This window comes from Mesoplodon densirostris, chromosome 6 (assembly GCF_025265405.1).
Source record: "Mesoplodon densirostris isolate mMesDen1 chromosome 6, mMesDen1 primary haplotype, whole genome shotgun sequence".
Taxonomy (NCBI): Eukaryota; Metazoa; Chordata; class Mammalia; order Artiodactyla; family Ziphiidae; genus Mesoplodon; species Mesoplodon densirostris.
Window position 1 is genome coordinate 62,351,406 of NC_082666.1, and position 17,894 is coordinate 62,369,299.

Here is a 17,894-nt window from a genome sequence, read left to right on the forward strand (position 1 = left end):
ACTCTACCACCCAGAGATCAAACATCTGCTGTTTTTATTTTTAAACATTTCGTCATTCCTAAATGCAGCAACTTTGAATTCAATGAGGAAAGAGTCCTAAAAGTAGGAAATTCTGCCTTACCTAGACTGGTAAAGAACTTATATTCATTCATTCCTTTCATTCATTCATTAACAAACGTTTACATTTGTCACAAAGCTCTTGCCAGGCTTTGGGGACATGATGCTGAACAAGATATTATATCTGCCCTCATGGAGCAGATACTATAAGCAGGTGAGGGGAACATTCAGAAACTACCTAATTATTTCATTATATGTGTTGTAATTTTTCAACTGTAAAAGTATTGGTACTTTGCAGCCAAATATTTATATTAAAGACATACAAATACTTCCAAGTAATTCTGCCCCAGATCTTCTGGAAACACAGATCCTTGGTATGCTTGACCTGGAAAGAGATTTTGAAAATAATTGAATTATTTCAACAAGCATGTGATAGGCGCTATATTAAGTGCTGTTTTTTAGATCAGTAAATAAGGAATAAGCCCTGCTTTGGAGGAGGTCACAGTCTAGTCTATTGAGAGAGGGAGGGAAATTGGTTATGTTAGTATATTCTAGTATGTTATTCAGTAAATACTGTGTGTGTGCTGTAATGTTGGGCATTGCCATAGGCACTGTGCTGGGCACTGGGGGTGGGGTGGAGAGTAAGACAGAGATACCCTGCCCTCTGGAAGCTCTTAGGGGCCGTGGCAGAGAAATGATACGATGCCATGAGAATACACATGAGGGGGAAGGGGCCTCAGTACCATTTACTGATCATCTGTGGTGGGCCAGCCATTAATTGGTACTCTGTGTGCATCAATCTTCCCTTCAATCCTATAAACTAGTTACTATCTCTGCCGTAACAAGCAAGTAAATGGAGATGCAGAGAGGTTAAGTAATTTGCTGAAGGTCACACAGGAAGTGAGTGGAGGAATTAGAACTCGATCCCAGATGTGACTTGACTTTACATCTCTGCCCCTTCCAGTGGTCCCCAAACCTGGCTGCTTATTAGAGTTATCTGAGCTCTGGAGGGAGAACTGTGTTTGTTACGGGCATGCCCTGAGGACTATGGGCAGTGAGATTTAGGGACCATTCTTAGACTACCCCCTCAATTTACAGATGGAGGAGAGCAAACATAGAGATCATACAGTAGTTAAAATGGGGCCAGTAGCTAGATTTCCTAGTCACCATTCACTCCATTGCAGTATCTGGAAAGATATATACTAAAAAATCAAAACCAGAATCAAGAGCAAACAACAGACCCAAACCAACCAACCAAATTAACAAAACAAAACAAAATAAAACAAAAACAATATAGTAGCAATAAGAACCTGAACCTGTAAAGTGTTTGTCTGATCTTGGCTCTGACTTATTAATATTCATTCAGGCACTTCAGTTTATTCAAGAAACTGTTATTGGGATGTAATGGGATGAACTCTGTAGTATGGAGAAGGTCAGGGTTCTGTGGGAGCACAGATGAGGGATGACCAACCTACACCTGGGTGATGGCAGGAGTTCAGAGAGATGCTGACCTTGTAGGGCTTTCTGGAGGAGGAGATGTCTGAATTGAGGCTGATATTGCTAGATACTAGTGGCAATCAGGTGTATCAGCAGAGTTTATTAGGGCAAAGACCCTGAGATATGAGAGACCATTGTAAGAGAGGAAAAGTTTCTCCTCTGTCCTCTTAGGTTCATGCTTGGGGCCCTGCAAATTAAATGGATAAAAGACAGATTAGCAAGGGAAGAGAAAAACAAGTTTAATTGCGTACGTACATACGAAAGTTCACAAAGAAATGTGCCTCAAGGAGGTGGTTAGAATTTGGGGCTTATTTACCATCTAAACAAAGAATGATGAAGTGTGGAGAAGAAGCTAAATAAAAGAGTTTGGGGGGGCTTCTGGATGAAGGTAAGTTATGGGAAGATGATTAGAAAATGTATGTTAGAGAAGAATTGTTTAGTAAGTTTTTTATGCAGCTATGAGTCCTCTCAGGTGATAAGAGTTATCTTTGGACTAGTTTTCTTCCCGGTGGGGGAGAGGGAGACATCATTACAAAAGGAAACTGATACCCTGATTTTAGATAGAAAGGAGGAGAGCAGAGAGCTAATTGCCTTCACCTCAAAATAATCTTTACGTGAAAATGATATATTTTGGGGTGACATACTCTGATCCCCTTCACCATGGTCTCTTCAGGGTTTGCCAAGAAGCTTGAGAGGCCTTCAGTTCTAGTGAGGATAGTCTGGTTAGAGAAAGACAGGTACCAAGGGTACCTTGCCAAGAAACTGTGGCAAGGGCCATGATGAGCCACTGAAGTGTCACTAAAGTATGAGTGGTGAAGTCATCTCGCTCCTGGCTCTTAAGACTATGGCCAGTTATTTATAACTTAGGGCTTAAATAGGCTTTGATGGCTTAGGTAGAGAATTTAACATATTTGTGTGCATATACATATGAATGTACATAGAGATATATGCATGTGTGTATATATATATATATATATATACGCACACACAACGCATGCATAGAGATATATATTGGTATAGATATATATCAATCATTGTTTTTATGGAAAATATGTTTTGATTTCCAACCCAGTACATCATTAACAAATTTATAAGATTATAACCCACTTGTGACTTTGTATGGTTTTTAATCTCCCATTTTTTGCATCAAATCTCTCATTTGATTAGCAGAAGTCTCTGAGGCCTGTCATGAGATAAGGGATTTTGAAGCTCTGTGTGGTTTCCTGAACAAAGCAGTGAGGGAGGTTTAGCAGCTTTTTGCTGTGTCATCGTTTTCATATCTTAGTGGAGAAGAAATGGATTAGATTCTTTTTTTTCTTTCTTTCTTTTTTTTTTTTTTGCGGTACACGAGCCTCTCACTGCCGTGGCCTCTCCCGTTGCGGAGCACAGGCTCCGGACGCGCAGGCTCACGGGCCCAGCCACTCCATGGCATGTGGGATCTTCCCGGACCGGGGCACGAACCTATGTCCCCTGCATTGGCAGGCGGACTCTCAACCACTGCGCCACCAGGGAAGCCCCCTCCCTCTTTTAATAAAGTCGCAGTGCCCTCTGCATATGAAAAATGCTTATAGGTTTTTTGACCTCATGCTCAGAGATCTTCCTATCGTTTGACTTGCTTTCTACTTTTCAACACAAAATTTACACTTATGTCTTTGGCTCATTTTAGAAAGGGCAGGACTGCATCTATGGGCAGATTATACGAACCAGAGTTTGACATGAATTTCATGCATAGCTTGTTTTTCTTTTGATAGTTCATCAGTTCACAGGTGTGGAAAGTCTTTTTTTTTTAATTTATTTATTTTAGGCTGCCTTGGGTCTTTGTTGCTGTGCGAGGCTTTCTCTAGTTGCCCTAAGCAGGGGCTACTCTTTGGTGCGGTGCGTGGGCTTCTCACTGCAGTGGCTTCTCTTGTTGCAGAGCACGGGCTCTAGGCACGCGGGCTCAGTAGTTGTGGCTCACGGGCTCTAGAGCACAGCCTCAGTAGTTGTGGTGCACGGGCTTTGTTGCTCTGTGGCCTGTGGGATCTTCCCGGACCAGGGCTCGAACCTGTGCCCCTTGCATTGGCAGGCAGATTCTTAACCACTGTGCTACCAGGGAATACCCGGTGTGGAAAGTCTTTAGTGACCATTCAAGTGGTATGAATGGATTTCTTTGGTGATCGTTTTAGATTAGTGGTTTATAGAATATCTTATTTCAGGTCATTACAGGTGACTATATTTTAGAAACCAGAGAAGTGTGGGACCCAGACTTGACTTTCTCTTGTGGTTTGGGGCTGTAGTCATTATCTTCTTAGCTTAGTGGGTGGGGCAGAATTTGAGCCTTGCCATGAGCTAGCAAACTGGGCCTTAATATACAGCATTATGTGCCATCACCCATCTTTAATATTAGCTATTTTTAAAGGCAATATCATCCCTGTATAACAAAACCATTTTATGTGCCCACTTGGTACCACAGGCTGAATATGAATATATACAGTACACCACTATGAAAACACCTAAAGAAAATTAAACTTTGACGCTTAATTACCTGAGTATTTGTACGTTTCCCCTTGTGTTTTGCTTGTCTCCTCTAATAGATATATGTGGGGGAAGCCGTAATATTTACTGATACCTGCTTGCTTGTGAATGAGGACTCCATGATATTCATGGGTACTTTCCGTGATCTAGATAAGTGACATAAAATGCCAAGTATTGATATTGTGTTTGGCACAAGGGTGCTAATATAGAATAAATACAAATGTCATTCATTCAACCAAAACTTATTGAGCTTCTCTGGGCTAAGAGAGTCCCTGTCCTTAAAAAGCTTGTAAGCTACTCACAGCAACTGAAAAGTAGACCATTCATCATACTATGATAAGTTTTTTTTGTTTGTTTTTTTTTTTTTTTTTTGCGGTATGCGGGCCTCTCACTGTTGTGGCCTCTCCCGTTGCGGAGCACAGGCTCCGGACGTGCAGGCTCAGCGGCCATGGCTCACGGGCCCAGCCGCTCCACGGCATATGGGATCTTCCCAGACTGGGGCACGAACCTGTGTCCCCTGCATCGGCAGGCGGACTCTCAACCACTGCGCCACCAGGGAAGCCCACTATGATGAGTTTTAAATTCTGATCATGGAACCCAAAGGAGAGACACATTACCTAACCTGGAAAACTTTTGGGTAGCCTTAATTTTTCTTTCCCTCATGGATCATGAGACAAATGAAAGGAAAGCGTGTTTTCACCATTGCTTTTTAGAAATTTCTTTTTTTGCTAATCTTTGTTTTAGGTGGTGTTTTAAAAGAAATGTTAAACAGTTACCCCCATTCAGTGTTATGCTGAAAACCTCCATTTGCTCTGCATCCTGAAAAGGGTCTGCATCCCTCCTTTGAGGGACTAAGGAAAGTGGCAAAGTGCCACTAAGTGGTCTCTGGCTGTGACTGCGGGAAACTTGAACTGCTGAGTAGCAGGAGTGCAGTGGTCTGTCTAATGGGAAGTTCTTGGCCCCAATCACTTAACTCTTCTAACAACATCAGCACCACATTTATGTCATGTTCCGGTTTAAAAAGTGATTTTACAAAATGGAATGCATCGCTTCCGCAGAGCATCCCTGTGAGGTAGACAGGACAAATGTATTGTTAACCCTCTTCTGGCTTTTGTGCGTGTGCTGCTCCCCCCCCCCTTTTTATATATAAATTTATTTATTTACTTATGGCTGCATTGGGTCTTTGTTGCTGTGCACAGGCTTTCTCTAGTTGTGGTGAATGGGGGCTACTCTTCGCTGCAGTGCATGGGCTTCTCATTGAGGTGGCTTCTCTTGCTGTGGAGCACAGGCTCTAGGCACACGGGCTACAGTTGTTGTGGCACACAGGCTCAGTAGTTGTGGCACACGGGCTTAGTTGCTCCACGGCATGTGGGATCTTCCTGGACCATGGCTCGAACCCATGTCCCCTGCATTAGCAGGTGAATTCTTAACCACTGTGCCACCAGGGAAGTCCCCCATTTTTGTTGTTTTTGTTTTTATCATTGTAAAATACATGTAACATAAACTTTAACCATCATAACCACCACTGCAGTCGTATTAATAAATACATTCATAATGTGGTGCAACCATCACCACCATTCACCTCCGTAACTCTTTTCATGTTGTAAAACGGAAACTCTACACACATTAAACAGTAGCCTCCCTGCTTCCTACTCACCCCACCCCCAGCCCCTGGCAGAGGTGAGTGATTGGTCCATAGTCACACTGCTTGCACAGCTAGGGTAGAATCCAACATTCTGCCTGTGTTGCGGCATGCTTTCTCCTAACTCGCACTACAGTAGGGAACTGAAGAAGGATAATTAAAAGATTAGGTAGAAGTTTTCCACTAGAAATAAGAGAACCTTCCAGTAGGGAAGAGATTTTCTTTTAAATTTAAAAAAATCAGTAAAAAAAAAAAAAAAAACCCAGCAAAATGAAACAGGTACCGTGTATATCTCTTGCCAACTAACATTCTATTGTTACTTGTTTTAAATAACGTGGAGTACAGTTTGCTTTGCCTAAGGAAAGAAACTGAAAAGATACAGGCTCTGATTTTAGTTTCCAACTCTGTCAGTGATTTGCTGTGGCTCTGGGCACGAAAAACAGCATCTATTGGGGTACTTTCTTTTTTCTAAAGAGACAGTAAATCCCACTCTCCATTTTCTTAGGGAGTAGGGTCTGAGCATGCTTTCTCTTTTATCCAGAGATGAACTTTTATTCTTTTCACCTGTCCTCACTTTGTCCTGGAACTCTCATCTCCCTTGAGGATGGGAAAAAAACCATTAAGTTGTCAATTAAAGATGACATCATCTGTTCAAAATTCAGACAGCCTCTTTCAGAGGGACTCAGATTTTCTTGGGGGAGTAGGAGAGGTAAATGCCCAGGCAAGTAAAAATTTAAACTCTGCATCGGGCTGACATCTCCCTTCTCAAAGGTTACCCTCCCTCTCCTCCTTCCCAGATGGCCTCTGGGGGCAGGAGGAAGTGACACAGGGATGGAGCCCTGGTCTGGGTGTTGCTCTCTGGTTGACGTCTCATCAGCTATTTTTGCAGTGACCCCTGTCCTTGCTGCCTTTGCTCCCGAAGCACTTGTGATGGCTGGACCTGTTGGTGTGCCCATGACCCCAAGGGCTTGGCATTCTCCACTGGTGTTGGCTGGTCCACAGGTACCGGAGGCCTAGTGGCCACTCCTATTTAATCCCTGTTCTCTGCCCTTTGCTACAGGAGCTGTCTTTTAAAAACGTCTTATTTTGCAGTAACTCCATACTTAGAGTAAAGGTATGAGAATAATACAGAGAACTTCTCTATACCCTGAATCCCTTTTTAACATTTTGCCACATTTGTGTATTTTTCTCTGTCTGTATACTCACTATTATGTATTTTTCTGAATCGTTTGGGAGTAGGATACAGCTCCAGAGAAGCTGATCTAGAAGGATGCATTGGAACCTTCCAAGTGAACAAGGGAGGGAAGTGTCTGGAAATAGCTCTCATGTTCTTCCTTTTTCTCTGCTTTCCTCTAACTCTTCTTTCTTCCAAGTTAAGTTTCTCCACCTCCTTGAGCTCTTCCTTTTATGGAAAAGCACAAAGAATGTAAAAACCACCCAAGTCCTTCAGATAATATGAAGGTTTAAAATATTGATCGAGGAAGCCTTTTTTAATAAGTCTAAGCATGAATTTTTTAGGGGTAGTTTATCTAGTTTATAAATTCACTAGTATCTCACCTAATAGAATAATTATATCCTGTGTTGGTGCTTGCCCTTTGGCCTTTTTCAGCTTTTTAGATCTTCCCTCTAAAGGGTAGGACTAGTATAGCAAAAAAAAATGTTGAAATTTCTTTCCTTTGATTCTTTTTTAAAATTTATTTATTTTTAATTAATTTATTTTTGGCTGCATTGGCTCTTCGTTGCTGCGTGTGGGCTTTCTCTAATTGCAGCAAGCGGGGGCTACTCTTCGTTGCGGTGCGCGGGCTTCTCATTGCGGTGGCATCTCTTGTTGTGGAGCACGGGCTCTAGGCACACGGGCTTCAGTAGTTGTGGCCCGCAGGCTCAGTAGTTGTGGCGCACGGGCTCAGTAGTTGTGGCTTGCGGGCTCTAGAGCGCAGGCTCAGTAGTTGCGGCACACGGGCTTAGTTGCTCTGTGGCATGTGGGATCTTCCCGGACCAGGGCTTGAACCCATGTCCCCTGCGTTGGCAGGCGGATTCTTAACCACTGCACCACCGGGAAGCTCCTTTCCTTTGATTCTGATAGCACAGCAGGCGAGGGGGTGAAGTTGACAGTAACATGTATTTGGGGAGTGCCTGGTAATTTCTGGGCTGTTCTGCTCTCCCAGCAGTAGGAGTAGCACCTCCCTTTTTCCTCTCATCGCTGGCCATGAGAATGGCTATTTGAAAACATCATCCGTGGGACAGAATTTGGTCTGAGGAGCAGTTTTCTTTGGTAAGAAAGACAGGTTGGTCATATGGGCAATAATATGAAGCAGTAGGTTTCCCAGAAATCTGTCGGTGGTGCCCCTGGAGTCCTGTGTCATAGCTCCAGTGGGCGCCATTCCGACTGTAGGTTTCATAATGGTGCCTCCTGGAGCACACCCACTGGTCTTTCTTCATGCATTTCTCTCGTCCCCTAAAGAGAGATTTTAACTTTGATGAAAAAGCCTCAAAGATATTAAGTGTCTTTTTATTAATTTTTGAAATTTTATTTCATTTTTTTCTTTTTCAAATAGTCTAGCTTGTATTTCATGGTGCAGGAACATAGCTCATTGTATCAGATTTATTGGGGGCAATTAAATTTGAATTGATTCTGCTAACTATGATTTGAATGAGAGAAAAAGTATAAAAAATGAAGCTGTAAGCTTTTCATCTGAGAATAGTTCTACCTAGTGATTAAAAATTAGAGTGGTGGGCTTCCCTGGTGGCGCAGTGGTTGAGAGTCTGCCTGCTAATGCAGGGGACACGGGTTCGAGCCCTGGTCTGGGAAGATCCCACATGCCGCGGAGCAACTGGGCCCGTGAGCCACAACTACTGAGCCTGCGCGTCTGGAGCCTGTGCTCCGCAACAGGAGAGGTCGCGATAGTGAGAGGCCCGCGCACCGTGATGAAGAGTGGCCCCCACTTGCCACAACTGGAGAAAGCCCTCGCACAGAAACGAAGAACCAACACAGCAAGAATAAATTAATTAAAAAAAAATTTAGAGTGGTATGAAACTCGATAATAAAAAGGCAAGTAACCCAATTAAAAAATGGCCAAAGAACCTGAACAGGCATTTTTCCAAAGAAGACATACAAATGGTTAATATATAGCTAAGCAGATACTCAGTACCAGTCATTAGACAAATGCAAATCAAAACCACAATAAGATACCATCACACCCCCGAAGATGGACAGTAACACGTGTTGTCCAAGATGTGGAGAAACTGAAACTTTCATACATTACTGGTGGGAATGTAAAATCACACAGTCACTTTGGAAAATGGTCTGGCAGCTCTTCAAAATGTCAAACATAGAGTTACCATAGGATTCGGCAATTCCACTCCTAGTTGTATACCAAGAGAAATGAAGTATATGTCCACACAAGAACTTGTACATGAATATTAATAGCAGCATTATTCATAATAGCCAAAAAGTGGAAATAACCCATATACCCATAAACTAATGAAATGACAAATGAAGTGTGTTATATCTATGCAATGGATTATTATTTAGCAGTAAAAAACAATGAAGTATTGATACATGCAACAGCTCAAATGACTCTTGAAAACATTATGCTAAGTGAAAAAAACCAATCATGAAAGACCACATATTATATAATTTCATTAATATAAAACATCCAGAATAGGCAAATCTGTACATACAGGAAGTAAATTAGTGGTTTCTTAGGGCTAGAGGTGGAGGGACATGCGAAGCAATTGCTGGTGGATGGATATAGAGTATCTTTTGGGTGACAAAGTGTAAAATTAGATTGTGGTGAAAGTGACATACTATCTATGAATATTAAAAAACATTGACTGTATAATTTAAATGAGTGAATTGTATGGTCTGTGAATAATGTATCAATAAAGCTGTTTAAAAACTTAGAGAAATTAAAGCAGTAAAATCAGGGCAAAATAAGGACACATTTCCTAGCATACCTATACCTGTAAATGAAATATGATGTACTGTTTTTCTTAGCCTCTATAAACCCAGTAGCAATATTTTTCTCTAGCTAAAAATACATTTTTTTCCTGACATTTGAGTTTAACGTCTAGGTTATGCTCAGAAGTGGAAAAAACAAGTCATTTTTTTCAGTTAAAATTTTACTGACTGTACTTGCTTTGGTGGTACACATTCTAAAACTAAAACAATATAAGGAACATCTAGCATGGCGTCTTTGCAAGGGTACACGTACCTCAGTGCAGTGTTTTATGTATATTTCCTTCCTTTATTGAAGGAAGTAAGAGAAGACCTGAATAAATGTGTATAGATGTGAAAAATATAATATTGTAAAGATGACAGTTCTCTGCAAAATCTCTGAAAATGTAATGAAGTCCCACTCAAAACCTCAGCAGGACTTCTCTTGGAACTTTACAGTAACTGATTCTAAAATTTGTAAATAAGAATGAAGTTGCAATAGCAGTCCCAGACACCCCCCTCCCCCAAAGAGCATTTAATAAAGTAGAGGGCTTGCCCATTGCCATATAGGATCTAATAAAGCCAAGCTAATGAAAGTTGTGTGAATGGTGCAGACAGAGGCAAATAAGTGAATGGATCAAAAGAGTGCCTGAAACTGCCCTGTACATGTACGGAAACCTGCCCTGGGTTAGAGATAACAGCATCATTCATTATGTTGGAGTGTGATAATTTTACCGTAAACGCATGTCAAACATTTACTTATCAATGAGGAAATCATCAAGATGGTGAAACTGTTCCAAGAGCATTTGGGGAATTGAAGGAAGAATGTTCGAATGATTTGTTATATACAAAACTGGTTAATCTCTTACAAGGCAATAAAACCATAACCATACCAAATTATTTGCATATGTACCAGACAAAAAAAATCTTCAAGTTAACATATTATTTTATAGAATATAGACCTTAATCAATAGAAAATAGCAAGTCAAACAAGGATATATCCCTTATAGAATGAAATATTCCTTGGGTGGGCCTGTTAGACAATGCTCCAAGATGGCATTGAGTGGGCATGCGATCTTTTTTTTTATCTTATTTCAAAGCTACTGAGTAGCTGAAGGATGAGTTATTCATTGCTGTTGGGATAATTGCCCATCCGTAGGGGAAACAATTAAATTTAGATCACACTGTACACAAAAGTGGATTCTAGATATACTTGTGTGTTAAATTATTTTCTCCATGTGTTTAAGCATTTCTCATAAAAAAGGGGAAAATAGGTTCTTGATAAAATACTAGATAGTAGTTTACTATCTAGTAAGTGAGTGAATTAGGTCTATAAAAAACGGAAAAAAATCAGTTTGTAGCATGATGTACTTATTGTGATACTAATATGAATTTTAAAATACTGTAGAATTTCTGGGACTTAATGTACATGTATATAAAAGCATAAAAAACGAAACTTTTGTACCCCAGAAAAATGAAAAAAATCTAGTATTGTTTTATTAATAATTATTAAGTTCTGCTAAATTTAAGTGTTTTCTGCCTGGTAAAGATGCTATAATTGTAGCTTTGAAACATGCAACATTTACCTGACACAACAGACTTGATTTTAGCAGAACTTAATTAATTTAGTGTTTTATATATATGGTATGTCAAATCATTGGGGTAAAGATACAGGCTTTTAAAAATTAGCTTGGGAAAAATGGCAAAAGATTAAGAAAAATACACAGCACTATCTTGTACCATATACTCAAATTATAAATGGATCAGCACATTAAATATTAAAAAAATAAGCAGCAATTATGTTATATAATCTTTGTGGAGGGGAGGTTTTCCTAAGTGTGCCCTCAAAATCAGAAATATTAAAGGGAAATGATTAATTTTGATTATATAAAAATTTCAATATTGGGGAGAATTTTAAAATTAAAGATAAGGCAAATGAGAAATGGGGATATTTTTATATACATTTCAGAGAACATATTTTTCTAGCCCTTATAAATGAATCTGTAAGGGAACAGATAGGCAAGAATGGTCCAAAAGGCTAGACAGCCCTTTGAATCTATCTATTCCTCTTTCCCTGCTTGTAAACTGAGATGTCAGTCAGTACCCTGGAGTCTCGTTTACCTAAGTGCTTAGGGCTTCCTCCATTCTCCTGGTAAGAAGTTCTTGTGATAGAAAATAACATGCCTTCAAGCTACATTTCCACTTAACCGTGGCGTTTTCTTTTCTCCCATCACCCACACCCAACCACCCTTCTGAAAAGAACCTTGATTTTCCCCTAACCTGATGTATGAAATTTAGGAAACTTGACATGTTCAAGAAAAGATGAATGTTGAATATAAAATATTACCGGGTATTGGGAAGTCTGAAGGTAGAATATAATCAAACTCCACTTAATGTACAATAAGGGCATTGACATCTTAGAATTAAAAAAAAAAGAAGCTTTCCTAAAGGGATGGTCAATAACCCTTTCCTCTCTTCTCTATGGCTTGTGGACAGTTAAGGTGAATCGTTGATGGGAGGTTGACGATTCTGTTATATACAGGGCAGGGCTCATTCTTAAGCTCTATGGAAGTTTCCTTCTCTGCAGTAGGCTTGCCTTCGCATGTGTCTCTGCGGTAGATCTAGGTCAAAATGTGGCCTGAGATTCTGCAAACCAGATTGGTCTCCAGCTCCTTTATGTTACCTCGGCATTCTGTGGTATAAATATATAATGGGAAACAAGGCAGTTTTTAAAACATAAGATATTTTACAAAATACTTGCCCTTTCACTCCAGAATTTATCCTTAGGAAATAATCAGGCAAGTGAGTAAAGGGGCTTATTGCAGTATTGTTTGTATTGATAATTGCCAAACATTGGGAGCAACTAGCACGCCTCAGAGTGAGGGACAGGTAACACATTATGTTACCTCTCTTCAGTAGACTGCTATGTGGACACTAGCTATGATAGAGCAACTCTGTATTTGTTGAGAAGAAAAGATTCAGGATAAATTTAGCATATAATGAAGGAAACCAGAATATGTTATCCCAAAATACGTATGCCTCTTTGACATAAAAATCATTTTGAGCTGAAGGCAATCAAGAAGCAGTAAACACTGAAAAAGTTCCCTCTTTCTGCCTCAAGGTAGGACATAAATTCTGTTTTTACTGGAGACAGACTCGTACAGCTCAGAGAGTCTGCAGACAAATCTTGTTAAATTAACCCTTATTTATTCCAAGTTATTCCTTCACCATTTACCACTAGGCCTTCACCATTTGTTTTGCCAATTCTTGACAAATGTATTGTTTCTTTGTCAGAAAGGTATAAAAGATTTCTGCTCTGCTTACTTCTTTGGGTCTTCATTCTCCTATGAAGGCTCTCACGTACATGTAACCATTCAATTACATTTGTGTGCTTTTCTCTTGTTGATCTGTCTTTGTCAGTTTAATTTCCAGACCCAGCCGGGGACCCTAAGAGGGTTGACAAAAACTTTTTCCTCCCCTACAGTAATATTCCATTCCAATTAAGAAAAATATAGACAGATAGATAGATAGATTTACTTGGGAAAAGATTTGGAAGGATATATACAAGCTACAATGTTATCTTTGGGTGGAGAGTTTTGGGGGGTGATTTCATTAATTTCTTTTTTGTGTACTGAAATATAAAGAAAAATAAGTTTATTTTATTGGGGCTGTATTTCAGGAATATTCACCATGTAACTGAGTGGATTCTGCTATTTGATTTTCAAAACTAATAAGAAATGGAAGTGAGATAATATAAATAATTGAAGGACTTGTGTTGTATACTTTAATCTATGTAGACTTTTCCTGTAAGACAAAGAAGTAACAACCTCACTGCCTTTTTATTAACAGGCCTTCTCGTGTAGATATGGCAACAAGCAGCCAACACTTCTCATCATTTGATACAAAACAGGCATCTGGACAGCACCGAACATCTAATGTGAAAAGGTCAGGAACGGGATGGGGGGGCGTTGCGGGTATTCCTGGGGGACTGGGGAGAGCAGTCCAACCCTTGGGTAAATTGCAGTGTTGATGTTATGATAGGACTTTGTGTTTTACTAATGGGTAGGGTGGAGAGAGGCCTGGGTAGGTGTAGTGCCCATTTTACAAATTAAGGAAGGAGTCTCGGAGCTCCTAAGGGATTTAGTGAGTAGGTGACCCTGTTACATAAAAGCAGAAACAAAACCAAATTCAACTCTTGGGGTACAACTCCCTCTTGAGCCTATTTTTATCTTAAAAAATTTTAACCATTTATTTTATTATGAAATAATGTAACCATATTGCCAAGCATCAGGGAAGATGGAAGAAAGAAGAATTAGGAGCAGTTTAACACGGACTGTTAGAATTTTGGTATATTTCATTCCAGTCTTTTCTCTAGGCATGTGCTCCTTGATATAGATGTAGCCATACCTTATTCATTGAACATTGTATTGTGATTGTTTTTCTAATTGTATTCTTCTTGTAACTTTGGCTTAAAAGTGCATTTAAGAAGCATTTGTCGTAGACAATTCAGGAGATATACAAAAGCACAAAGGAGAGATAAAATATGTATTACCATCACCATAACTGTTTTTTGGGTGTGTATTCTCTCTTTTTCTCTTCATATATAGAGATATTAATTTTTTTTCTAAATTGGGATCATATTAATTTTACTCTTTGGTAACCCACTTTTCAAAGCATAATATATCATGACATTTTTCCTTTTCACTGAATATGTTTTATAATATCATATTTGATTGCTAAGTACTGTTCCTTTCTGCCCATTTTAGAATTACTTTAGCCAGTTGTCATTTTTTGAATATGTAAGTTGTTCCTTTCTCGGTTATTAAGGCAACTCTGTTAAAGCTTTATTTTATACCATGAATAAGTGCTTTCCATTTATCCTTACGCGTTTATTAAACTTTATACAGCACATCTTCGGCATTTTAGATTTTGCATTTGAAATTTCAGCTACTTTTGAGCATGTTCACAATACTCATGGGCTTGGCGGTTTGTCTTAGGACTCAACCCTCACAATATAATGAAGGGGTGCAATATTTATAAGGATTGAGGAATGGAGATGAAGTTGAAAATAACTTCTCAGGATCTGAAGGCGTTTATTTTCCACATTACTTTTTAATTTCATATGTCTCTGCTCATGGAAATCTGAGCTATCTTCAGAAATATGTATTCCTCCCTCATAGTTGTCCTCTAACTGATCTGATAGTTTCCTAGGTAACCACTGCATCAAAATTTATATAATGCTGAGTTTGAAAGCTGGGATAAAATAAATTTAAAAAATATTACTGAAAGCAGTGATAAATTAAGGGCATAGCATTCAGAGAGAGCTCTGGGCTGTATCGGTAGACTGGGAATTTTCAGCATATGTGTAGTTTTTTGTTGTTGTTGTTGTTGTTTGTTTCTTTTGCGGTACGTGGGCCTCTCTCTGTTGTGGCCTTTCCCGCTGCAGAGCACAGGCTCCGGACGCGCAGGCTCAGCGGCCATGGCTCACGGGCCCAGCCGCTCCGTGGCATGTGGGATCTTCCCGGACCAGGGCATGAACCCGTGTTCCCTGCACCGGCAGGCGGACTCTCAACCACTGCGCCACCAGGGAAGCCCGATGTGTAGTTTTGAAGGCATGAACTGTATGTGCTCTTTCCAAGAGAGAGCAAAACAAATGAGAAGAGAGTGAAGGAAGGAAGCCCCATGAACACAGACATTGAAGGAGCAGCTAATGGAATGATTTCATGCAGAGCTATGGAGGTTTGAGGGACAGAATGATTAAATGAGATGGTAGCTGCAAGATGGGCAAGGGGTTGGGGAGGGATGAGTTCTGGAATGAGGTCAACAGAGCCAGGTGTTGCAGAGAGGTCTACGTGGATAAAGGCTGGAAAGCATCCTTTGTATTTTGTAGTTAGGTCATCATAGACCTTTAGCTTAGAGGGTTCCTTGCCAGGCTACAGTGGAAGATGAATGGGAGGAGGGGAAGTAGGGAAAGTGAGAGTCAACTCTTTTTTGAAGCTTTTGCCTATGAAGAGAAGGAGTGGGAGAAGTTCAGGAGAGAAGACAAAATCGAAAGTTATCTTTTTGGCTGGTTTTACTTTAAGTAGAAATGAGTGAGATTTGTGCATTTTCTGAGTTGGAAAGAGGGCAGAGAGGAAAGGTTAAAGACATAAAGGAAGAAACAGAAGGGAAACGTAAGAAGTATAGTATTAGCATTTGTAGGTTTCATTTTAAAATTAAATTATTAAAATTAAGATTTTTCTTTAAAAAAATGAAACAAATATTCCTACTCTGCCTTTCAGTCAACAGGTCTTCTAATGCATTTGTAAAAACAAGCACTTGTAAATTTATTGTGAAGCAGCCCAGAAGGACATCTGCAAAGTTGAGCAATGCTTCAAACTTGAGCAAGTATGTGGGTAGTTAGACCGCATAGAGCATAATGGCACCCTAGCTAATGTATACTCCCCATGTGACTGCTCCACTGACACCCGGTGTATTGCTCTTCTACACAAAGCTGTGAGGCAATCAAGGAGGGAGTTTAGTCACTATTTCACAAACAAGCAATCCTGGATGGCAGGTGACATACCCAAGGTGCCTCAGCCAGGCAGTGGTTGATTTGCATCTTGATGCTCCATCTCCTCATTTCCTGGCCAGAGCATCTTTAATGATGAACCCATTTGCTTCCCTGGTTGTAATCCCTCTCATCTGTTTAGTCTTACAAAGTGTTTTGACAACCATGGTTTCTTTTGATTATACTTCAACTTGAAAGAGCCAGGAAAGAATCTTTCCATGTAAGGATCCTGATGTCGAGAGCAGTACATGGCTAACTGAAATGCCTTGCAAAACTCTGAAATATTTTGAGTTCGAGTTATCGCCCGTGTCCTTCCAGGGCACCAGTGACAAAGTTGCAGATATTTGTTAAGTTCTGTGTTCGTCACTTCATATCTGTTGACACCCAGAAGCAGTTGTGTTAAAGTCACTTTTGGAAAAAGGAGGAAAGACTTTCCACCCTGGCCCTGAGCCTTCCCATCATTTCCTCCTCTTACCATATCTTTTTGAGTTGAGAGACATGTTGTTTGGCCTTGCGTAGGAAATGGAATGACGACAAGGTTGCCCACTTTCAAATCTCTAAGACAAAGTATATTTTGTCTTCTTGATCTACTTGAGAAACTTGTCGAAAGCAGGAAGAAGAACAGAGGTATAGCATCTCAGGATTAAAGGATTTCTTTTTTTTTTTTTTTTTTTTTTTTTGGTGGTATGTGGGCCTCTCACTGCTGTGGCGTCTCCTGTTGAGGAGCACAGGCTCCGGAGGCGCAGGCTCAGCGGCCATGGCTCACGGGCCTAGCCACTCCGTGGCATGTGGGATCTACCCAGACTGGGGCACGAACCCGTGTCCCCTGCATTGGCAGGCGGACTCTCAACCACTGCGCCACCAGGGAAGCCCACCAGTAAGGTTTTAATAAGAAAAACTTTGTAACAAATAATGCTTCAGATGTTCTGAACATAATTTATTCCTCCTTTATCTTCCATATTGACATTTTATTCTTTCCCCCCGTCATCATTGCTAACTTGGCTTGTGTTCCACAGTTGCTTCAGTACATAAACAAGTTATTATTTTAGATATTTTTCCTTTTTATTTACTTAATTTTATTTTATTTTTAAAATTTATTTATTTAATTTTGGCTGCGTTGGGTCTTCATTGCTGCGCGCGGGCTTTCTCTAGTTGTGATGAGCGGGGGCTACTCTTCACTGCAGTGTGTGGGCTTCTCATTGCGGTGGTTTCTGTTGTTGCAGAGCACAGGCTCTAGGCGCATGGGCTTCAGTAGCTGTGGCACGCGGGGTCAGTAGTTGTGGCTCGCGGGCTTAGTTGCTCCACAGCATGTGGGATCTTCCCGGACCAGGGCTCGAACCCGTGTCCCCTGCATTGGCATGTGGATCCTTAACCACTGCACCACCAGGGAAGCCCATCCTTTTTAAAGTAGAAGACTGAAAAACTCATTTTGCCTTTAGATGAACATATCTTCTAATTCAGAAACAGGAAGAAAGATATATATTTACTGAAGATATATATTAATAGAGGCACCTGGGTGGGGTTTCCACAGATGGAGACCATGAGTGTATAGTTCCTCTGAGAAGGGCTGAGCGCTCACAGCTTCTGGAGAATTATATATACATGGTTGTTAATTTGCATAGGCCTTGACAGTTCACCAAGTACCCTCGTAGCAACCATGGCCTTGGCTTCTCCTGCACACATTGTGAAATGGGAGG

At 40.4% G+C, this 17,894-nt stretch overlaps 1 protein-coding gene across 2 annotated transcripts in view; it reads left to right on the forward strand.

Annotated features, from left to right (window-relative positions):
• Positions 1-17,894, forward strand: part of TTC39B (tetratricopeptide repeat domain 39B) — a 128,249-nt gene that overhangs the window by 48,491 nt on the left and 61,864 nt on the right. For both annotated transcript variants that reach the window (XM_060102110.1, XM_060102112.1), the window contains one exon: positions 13,497-13,592. In XM_060102110.1, the coding sequence (XP_059958093.1) occupies positions 13,497-13,592 (96 nt within the window). The remainder of the gene's footprint in view (positions 1-13,496; positions 13,593-17,894) is intronic.